This window comes from Phragmites australis, chromosome 21 (assembly GCF_958298935.1).
Source record: "Phragmites australis chromosome 21, lpPhrAust1.1, whole genome shotgun sequence".
NCBI classification, from domain to species: Eukaryota; Viridiplantae; Streptophyta; class Magnoliopsida; order Poales; family Poaceae; genus Phragmites; species Phragmites australis.
This window is the reverse complement of record NC_084941.1, coordinates 25,359,751-25,369,816: the sequence shown is the minus strand read 5'-3', so window position 1 is coordinate 25,369,816 and position 10,066 is coordinate 25,359,751. Positions and strand designations below refer to the sequence as shown.

The following is a 10,066-nucleotide window of genomic DNA, read 5'->3' as shown; positions in this document are numbered from 1 at the left end:
ATCCAACTAGAAATGGACTGGAGACGAAGTTGCATACCTTGTAATACCTAGGGCATGAGGATTCCTTAAAATTTTGAAGCCCCTAAAAACTAGGTGACCAAAAATAGCCGCCACTGAACCAGAAAATAGCTCGTCTCTGTTGTGCTCCGATTTGGGGAAAGAGACGGCCACTGTTTTATACTGTACACATCACCGCCGGCTCATACTACCAACCAATGACCGGTAGTGAAGCCCCTTTTCACTGCCGATTCATACCACTAACCAACCACCGACGGCCACTGTTTTACGCGCGGCTTATGAACCAATAGGATGCTCCATCACTTTTGGCCCGTTTTCGAAGTGATAGTGATGGGACAGCATATATGGTCGGTGTTGTAGTAGTGGCACTGGATGAATTGCGCCGTTTTTCTTTTTTCTGTTCTGCTTTGGATGCAGTATCATCGCCTGTTGTGTCCGATTTTCACTGCCCCTTTCACGCTGATGGTTCCAAAACTGGCAAAAATGGGGTGTTCTGCGGAAGTGGGCAGCGATCTATCGGTTTTTTGTTATTTGCAGGTAATTAGTCTGCTAGTCCACCAAGATGCTCCGGTGGAGACACTACACGCAAAGAGAAAAGAGAGCATATATGATCGAGCAAAGGAAATTAAAGATGGTACTATGATCCATCAATATCTTTCAAGAAAAAAGTTCACTCCATTTTTATTGTTTGAAGCACATCATCATGCAATTTATCAAGTTGATTTGTTTTCCGAAAGGAGCGTTAGTTGATCTGTACATTATTTTTTGAAGCACATGCATCACGATCACGCTACATTATTTTTTGAAGCACATGCATCATCATGCAATTGATCTAGGAATACGCTAGCTGTGCATGCATGGTCGTCTATCTATATATAGCAGGAGTTTGCAGCACGATGAAAGCATCGGTGCAGCGGTCTAGCACAACACACAAGTCGCTAGCAATGGTTTCCGCTGTACCTCTGTTGCTGTTGCTTCTCTTGTGCAGCTCTACATCTCTGGTTGCACATGCAGGAGCAGATGAGCTCAACTACATTGTCGTAGAGACTAGCTCGCTCAAGCCACACGCCGTTTGCAAAGGGCTCAGGGGTATATATATTAACAGCTAGCCGTTCTTGTAGCGTACATAAAGTTTTGGCTTTTTGTTGGATTAACTGAGAAATAAGAATTCCAAGTATTTGGCATGCATGCAGTCCATCCATCCTCCGCTAATCATACCGGCAGCTGGATGCCGCTGAGTAGTCTTCATGGCCCGTGCTCGCCGTCGTGGGAGGAGGGGGTGGACGACAGTGCGCCGTCCATGGTCGACACGCTGCGATGGGACCAACACCGCGCCCACTACATCCAAAGGAAGCTCTCCGGCAATGTCTCTCAGGAAGATCTAGAACTTGCACCAAGCGTATCGACGGTAACCAACGAAGCAGGCGGGGGCGCCGTAAGTGCCAGCGTGGGCGATGGAAGCGGCGCCATGGCAAAGGTACATTTATATATATATATAATCGATCTCCGATTGTTATGGACGTGCGTACACCCTACTTTTTTTTAATCTTTATAGATAAAGGAAGCTTAATTAGCTTTTGTTCCAGCAATTAATTAATTGACACAAATTATATATACAGGACTCCCAGCTGAGCATTGATCCGGCGGCGACCGGCGGCCGCCTGCCCGGTGTGAAGCAGACGATGCTGCTCGACACGGCGAGCGACGTGGCGTGGGTGCAGTGCGCCCCCTGCCCCGCCTCGCAGTGCTATCCGCAGACGGACGTCTTGTACGATCCCTCCAAGTCGGGATCGTCGGCGCCCTTCCCATGCAGCTCGCCCACCTGCCGGCAGCTCGGGCCTTATGCTAATGGCTGCACCAGCAACTCCCAGTGCCAGTACCGCGTCCAGTACCCTGACGGCTCCACGACGTCGGGCACGTTCATCTCCGACCTGCTGACGCTGAGCCCCAACGGGCAAGTCCCAAAGTTCCAGTTCGGCTGCAGCCACGCCGCGCGGGGCAGCTTCAGCAGCAGCAAGACGGCCGGGATCATGGCGCTCGGCCGCGGCGCGCAGTCGCTGACATCGCAGACCATGACGCAATACGGCCAGGTCTTCTCCTACTGCTTCCCGCCGACGACGAGTCACCAGGGCTTCTTCATTCTCGGCTTGCCGACAAGGTCTGCCTCCAGGTACGCGGTGACGCCCATTCTCAAGACCGCGATGTTGTACCAGGTCCGCCTCCAGGCCATCACCGTCGCTGGGCAGCGCCTCAACGTGCCGCCCACGGTGTTCGCCGCCGGCGCGGTCCTGGACTCCCGCACCGTCATCACGCGCCTCCCGCCCACGGCCTACCAGGCGCTGCGCTCCGCGTTCAGGGACAAGATGAGGATGTACCGCGCGGCCGCCCCCAACGGCCAGCTCGACACCTGCTACGACTTCACCGGCGTGCGCCGCATCACGCTCCCAACGATCAGCCTGGTGTTCGACCGCACCGCCGGCGTGGAGCTCGACCAGTCGGGGATCTTGTACAACAACTGCCTCGCGTTCACCTCCAACGGCGACGACCGCGCCACCGGGATCATCGGCTACGTCCAGCTGCAGACCATCGAGGTCCTGTATAATGTCGCCGGCGGCTCCGTCGGGTTCCGCCGTGGTGCGTGCTGAGCGCCCAAGCTACCTATCTATCTACCTACCGCCTTTTTGGCACGATATCAACACCTAAATAAGCCAGATAATTAATATGTTGTGTGCTACTCGGCATATCTAAAGCTTCGGTGTGAAATGAAGCTAATGAATTATATATTGGAATTGTCCAATATATACAAACTAAACTTTTGGAGCTTGTTTTTCCCCCCTTTTCTTCACAGATTGGACCTTGTTTGAGTGTTTTTCCTATCAACATTCATGTCGAAAATAATAAATATAATGTTTGTGAAATGGCCTAGCATATATTTTGATTTTGTGGTTGGACATTTTGATAACAATATTCAAATGTGTTACTCCCAGAAGTTCCGAAAATATGTCGTTATAGAACAAACACAATTTCGACAATTAATTTCTATCCTATTATATCTTTAATATCTAACAAATTTTTATTATTTCACGAATCAACACATGTGATTTTGGCGCAATATAATCAGGTCCTCACTTGGATCACTTTGAGCAACAATACTTATATAAATGCTTAAACCAACCATGTGAGTTGGTCATGTACATTCTTAGATGCAGAGCGTGGGATAGTTCTTTCTTCTGTATGTTATCTAAAAAGACAATCATATGAAAATAATATGCATATATTTGTCTTGAAAATAAATTTTACATCAGAATAATTTATTAAATTAGAATATTAAATAGGTACTAGCATACCCAAAATAATGGAATTTAATAAAACTTACACTGAGTATGTATGGGCTCTGCTTGTTCTAGATGTGTTCTCACCTTAAAGGAAATTGTAATTTCGTAACTATTGAGACAAGGCCGGGACCATCTACACATTTAAACAAGGATGCTACCTCTGCACTATCATTATGGAACTTTCTATCGATCTCCACCCCGACACACGGGTGTCTTCAGCTATTAACCCTTATTCCCTCCGGTTTGCAAATACTTGATGCTTTGGAAAAGGGCACAAGACTATCTTCAAAACTTTGACTATTAATAACTTTTGAAATATTTACTTTGCAAATATGGAGATCACATGTATAGATTTGACTTGAAAAATACATTCATAATATCATATATTTGTTCGTTTATATATGTATATTCTAATGAAAATAGTAATCAAAGTCATATTTTGGAGACCGTCTCGTTCTCCAAAATGTCAAGTATTTGCAAACCGAAAGGAGTAGACAATTTGTCGACGATTGTTAAACTGTCGATCTAACAAACTTGTTGAAGAATTGGGGATGTTTTGAGTAGACGATTTACAAGAGGAACACACAGGGGTTTTAAACAGGTTCGGATCTCCCTAAGGATAATAACTCTATATCATGTTTATCTTGTATTGATCTGAGCCTATTACAAGGGGATGTAGCTGGTCTAGATGGATATAAATCTAGTTGGTGACTTATTCTTTGGCTTTTTTTAACTTGTATGGGCTTGTGGGACTCGTATTGCTTGTAATGACTTGTAGTGGCTTGTCCTCCGCAGGGCCCCTCGGTTCTGTATATATACGGGGGTGTCGTACGTCATCTGTACTCTTCCTTACTATTCTTGGAGGTCGGCCTTCTTGGTTACGGGACGTATTGGATATTTGCAGGTAGTTTCCTTTCTTTTACGGATCCCCTTCCGAGAGATAAAGATATGCCCGGAATTTATGGGAATTCCTGGAGTAACTATCTATTATTCATCATCAAGCCTCCCATCAGTACATGAAATGAGGTTTCGACGGTTCAAGTATATAGCCAGCAAAGATAAGCTTTTCGTTTGACCATATCATCAAGCAAACTCATATTTCTGATTAGGATGAAACATGTAATTGGCTTTCCTGGGTTCTAAGATCACCTACTCGGGATTTGAAACACCTCCGAGTTCTCAAGAGAGTTCTTGAGAAGGTATTCCATCCGGGTAGATTTTTTGCAAGCGTAGCCCTTTGGAAGGAAAAAGACTTGTTATTGGTGAACTTTGAGTTTTGAAATGTCACAGCGGAGATTTCGGGCAGTGGTGATAATTTTTCCCTGCCATAGTGTCATGATTACGGTAGCTGCACGAGGAGGTGAACTCCTCGGGGTACTGTGCCAACCGCCCCGCATGCGCCGGACATTAAATGTGACGTGAGGATAAAGAGGAAGATCGTGGTTGTGAGTCATGTCACGTCATCAGTCGGACCACCATTTTTGGTATTCCCCTCTTTGCATATAGGAAAATGAAGACCCTCTTCAATGTCCATTCCTCCGTAATTGACTGCTTTCCGTCATCCTCATCGTTCTCCTTGCACCTCTGCTCCAAAAACCCTCAAAAAACACTATTCCCCTAATCTCTTTTCCGCCATGGGCAAGAAGAGGATCGAGAAAGAGAGTTCCTCCGCAACTGTGATGGCAAGCACAATCCCAGAACGGCAGGAGTCAAAGATCATTGAGGAGGCCTTGGAGAAGGCCAAGAGCGAGGAGGTGATTCCTCCTCATGTTCTGATCCCCTGCACGCCGGTAGCGGGCTAGACTATCCCGAGCCCAGACACCCATAGCTCGATGGTCTTCCTTGACTTATTCCGCTGCGGGTTCAGCTCCCCTCCATCCAGCTTCTTCCTTGAGGTGTTGGCCTTCTATGGCCTGGAGCTCATTCATTTGAACCTAGTGGTGCTAGATTCCACCTCAGAGAAGGCAAGTCGGTGGAGTACATCAACTTCACCGCCAAGTCTTCCTGGGTAGGTTGGCACAAGAAGTTGTTCTATTGCCATCCTGACCCAAAGGGGCATCCTAACTGGGGCATGGCACCGCTGTCAAGGGCTGCCTGGATAGAGGAGCATATGATGACCACTCTTTGTCGGAACCTTATCAAGGAGATCTTGTTCCTGAAGGAGAGGAATCTGACAGCGTACAACATTGCAAGGGACTTCATCAAGCACCACCTTAGTCCTCAGAAGTCGATGATTACTAGGGCTTGGCTTTTTCTAGCCGGATTGGATCCAGCCTGAGAAGGTGAGATAGGTATTTCTCGACCTTGAGTAGTCATATGTAAGGACCCGTAAGATCTATCCTAATTGATTGTGGCTTCTTCTTACAGTGTATTCACTAGAGGTCACTAATAAGAAGGTTAGGGTTCTTTTCAAAGCCATCCCTTCTCCCAGCTGTAAGGATGTCCTAGCTCCTATCGTAGATTTGGACCTAGAAGCTCAGGCAAAAATGTTGTTGGTAAGTACAATAAGAAGCCTTCTCGATTCTTGTCTTTATTTTCGAGTAGTCATACATGTAATGATAGTTATTGCTGACTTGGGAAGCTTCCCGGACGTAGGGGTCCTGATCCGGAGACTGAGAACATAGGAGCCCCTGCTGAAGACCTGAACGATGTTTTTATCACGGGTAGCAGGGGTCTGAGTGAGACTGGAAGTGGCTGCAAATCATATCCTTCGATGGCAGCATGGTGTTAGAGTGTGATGATTTCGCTCGAGTGGACTCGACAGCATGTGATATTAGGTCACTGAATCCAAGAGCTCCTACTCCTTCTGCCCTCGCCAACCTTGTGCCGCCTTCAATAATGGCTTCGACCTTGGTAAGTTGAGCATTTACCCCGATCCTTTGCAACCGTGCCAGTTCTTTTATTTACTGAGTACGTCTTCACCTTTGGCCCAGGAGCATGACAAGACAACAATCCCAGTGATATCGTTGGGCGAAGCTCTTTTACCCAGCTAGCATCAAGGAGCAAGATATTGGCGCATCTTCTGGTCTCGACGAAGCCTTCAGGGATTGGTAAATGACTCAGGTATGCTAAGAATTGCTTCATATGCTTGGTGAAATGCATGTTTTGAATTTGTCTCTCCTATAGGCTAGCCGGAATACCGCCGATAGTGCCCAATCCCCGACTTCCCCAACCTCAAATGCTTCCCTTATCTAAGGGAGATGGCAACAAGCCTAGCGAGTCCCCTACTTCAGTGGCTACCAGTTGGGAACTAGAAGTACCCAACACTGAGGCCATTATTGTCTCTCCATGAAAGGAGTACGAGATTCCACTGGATGCATCTTGGGGGACATATTTGAAGGGCGGGCAGGCCATCAGCAGGATTCGGTGCTCAACGCCTTCTCTGCGGTAAGATTCTTCCTGCAGGTTAGAAACCTAATTAAAAAAAGACTGGCACTAACCTTGTTGTTCTTTGAAGTTTGCCATGCACGGCTTGGGGAAGTTCCGTTGTGATGCCAAGAAGGCCACCACCTGAGTTGCTAAGCTCGAGAAGGAAAACACCGAGCTACAACAGCAGCTCTCTCGGGTGACAGCCGAGAAGGAGAAGGCGGACGTCGTGTTGGAGGACCAGATGAAGGGTCAGCCTCCCATATCCTGACAAGTTGCTTATTCTCCTTTGTCTTCCTAATGTATCACCTTGCAGAACTTTTCACAGCCTGAGAAGCTGTGTCTTAGGAAGGGGCCCAAATGTCAGCCGCTTGCCAATAGCTTATCATGGTGCTTGACGTCCTCTAGGAAGTGCTTGCTAGGGTTGGAATCTAGACAGAAGCTACCAACGGAGTGGATGCTCCTATGCTTTCTTTCTGGGTTACCAAGCTTACTGAGGAGCTCAGTGGGTTCTAAGAGGCGTTCACCGAGCACTTCTTGAGCCGGTCCCAACAAAGCGTGGAGCTGACACTTGCCTACACGGTGGCTGTCGTGAAAACTCACCAACCAGAGTTCAACGCCAAGATTCTTCTGGAAGGATTCAGGGACAAGTCGGAAAACTCTTTGGCCAACAAGGTCAAGGAGGTGACGAGAGTGTCCAAGGCCTTCGTGGACTTGTTGGACTTCTTGCCCTCGGCATAGTCTCCCTTTTTTATTTTCCTTTTACCCTGCGGTGTGTAAGAAAACTTGGTAGATTTTATTAGTTTAAATCAAGAACTTAAATTTTTCTCCATGCCTGATGGGGGTAATGCCTAAGGGGAGTACTTTGTGTTGGACTCTTTTGACAGCATATCATGGTCTAATACTGGCTTCTTCCGTTGATTAGTTCAAGACATCTTGATCACTAGTCCGAGCGCTTGTTAGGACCAATCTTCAGTCCGCTTGAGTGCGAGGCGTCGTAGCCCCCAGTCACCCGTGGAAAGCAAAAGGCAGCCTTTTCGCAACCCCGAGTTTATAACTGTGATAGCCCAAAGTCTTTAAGCATCTAATTAAGCAATCATGAGCATCATTAGTATCATAATTGAGGTTTTGAGAAATTTTGACATGCAATATAGATCAAACAAAAATGGTTAAGTTTAATAATAATTGATGCTTTGTGAAGCAACCCACAAAATCACCATACAACATCGAGTTGGAAATAATTTTAGAAATTAGTCAACGCCAGCTAAAGAATATTAATGATTTTTCCCTATTTTTTGGGAATTATTTTGTAGGCATAAAAATTAGAGAAAAATTATAAAAGGATGCTTTGTTGAGGAATTTTCATTTGAATTGGCTCAGGCTTTTTGGGTCAAACCAATTAAAATGAGTTGAACATAAATTTGAGTTTCACACAAAATTTGTACCAAGATTTTTAGACCGTGGGAAGATCTTTATTTGGTTCACAGAAGTGCAGTGGATATGTTTCCTTCGACCATCACTGTTCACAGGGTCCCATCCATCATCCCCCTCACCCTCACAGCCTCTCTACTACCTCACGTCTCTCCTCTCTCCCTCACTCATCTCAAGCCAGCCGGTTCTTCTGAGCAGAGCGGAGAGCAGAGAGCAGCCAGCACAGCGCGACTGCCGCTGCCAAATCCGCAGCACCACCAACAAGCTCCCTCGAGCTCGAGCCGTGTGAAGCAAGGAGGAAGTCCTCCGAAGGACCCCCGGTCATTTTCCCCTCCGAGACCCCACTCTTCCCAACTGGATTTCATGTGCCCGCACCTTCTTCCCCAACACTGGCGCCTTCTTCCATCACCTTGCCATCGACCCGCCACCACACAACTCTTCCTGGCTGATCAAAAGCTCGGTGAGCTCCCTCGTGCCCCGTAAAGATTTTGTGCTCGTTGTTTTGTCCTTGGCCTGATGTCGGCGCACAATTCCACATGAGCCGCCCACCGCCGCTGCCCCTGCGCTCATTGCCGGCCTAGCCACAGCTGGGCTCATCAACCAAGAGGTGCGTCGTTAGATCTGCATGCTCACATAGGAGTTGTAAGGGTCCTTGACCGGCTTGTATTCGCCATCGACGTGCTTGACCAAGCCGCCGCCATTGTTTGTCATCGATGGCCACCCTCCGACTGAGGTCGGCGACCACGTATGCCATCAGTGGGTCCGCCGTACCATGCTGGTGCCACTGGTGATGCTTGCTGGCCAAGCTATGCTGTCCTTCGTCGCCAGCGATCCCGGGCCGAGCCGCCCACCATGCCGAGCGTCGTGGCTCTGGCCTCTTGATCGGAGTCAACCGGCTCGGGCCCACGGTCATGGTAGTGGCTAGATAGGCCCCCAGTACAAAAGATTTCAGGCCTTTTTAATTCAAAAATCCAGAGAAAAAGCGAAATGGTTTTATTGTTGCATTGATAAATCGACTAAAACACTTAAAAATGCATAGGAAAATGTGTATAGCTCCAAAAATCATGACACCAAATTTGTTAGGTTTTTATGATCATTATCAAATGTTAAAAATACTGGGAGCTATAAAATATGTATTCAAATTTCATGGGTTAATAAAATAGATTTGAGCTTCATTAATCCATAATTAAATATTGGTAACTCCAAAATTGATGAATCAATTTTGTTAATCTTATTTTATTATGCCCTATTCATTAAAAATACCCACACTCATGTTGAACATAGTTAACTTTCTAATTTGATTTGAGCTTGGTTTAAGCTTAAGTTAATCCATAACTTATTAAATGTTTAACAGTAAACCCAAATAAGGAAACGTTTGATGTTATAGTCTCATACCATGATGCATTGCATCTCCGCGATTGTCATACACTGTGAAGCATCTTTCTCTGCACAACATTCATGCTCATCATCGCATGTGTTATTTTAGTGAACGAAGAACTGGAAAGTGACGCATAAGTGATCGAGGGCGACACCGAGGCACACCACTTCTACAAATTCTGTGTTGGTAGCGTCAGACAGACCTTGGGGTAGCAAGGCAAGTATCTAAGCATACTGCACCCTTTGTTCAAATTGAATGGAGTCTAAACTGATAAATTATACTTTATGTATGTTTGCATGTGTTGAGTCCAGTGTCGGGCTGATATGGGTAGAACCTACGTTGATGCATTGTCTCTACCTTGACTTATTGATGAATCCTTATCCTTGTAGCCTTGATGATATAGTTGGTGTCTAGTTTCAAGGATTATTCGAAATTCTTAGCAATACTTAGGTCCTCGGTAGAAGCCAAGTGATGGTGCTGCCATTGTTCGCGAGCCTAGGGTATTGTCACTGTTCACAAATACAAAGATGAGGTTGAG

General features: G+C 46.5%; 1 protein-coding gene across 2 annotated transcripts; it reads left to right on the top strand.

Moving 5' to 3' along the window:
• Positions 1 to 357: 357 nt before the first annotated feature.
• LOC133903793 (aspartyl protease family protein At5g10770-like) lies at positions 358 to 2,936 on the top strand. Of its 2 annotated transcripts, none has more exons than XM_062345254.1 (3): positions 358 to 1,107; positions 1,194 to 1,495; positions 1,638 to 2,936. In XM_062345254.1, exons 1-3 carry the CDS (start codon positions 876 to 878, stop codon positions 2,661 to 2,663), a joined length of 1,560 nt encoding a protein of 519 aa, XP_062201238.1. In that variant the 5' UTR covers positions 358 to 875; the 3' UTR covers positions 2,664 to 2,936. The 2 variants fall into 2 exon arrangements, with proteins under 2 accessions (XP_062201238.1, XP_062201239.1); XM_062345255.1 differs by having other exon boundaries at positions 367 to 1,107; positions 1,212 to 1,495.
• The last annotated feature ends 7,130 nt before the right edge of the window (positions 2,937 to 10,066 follow it).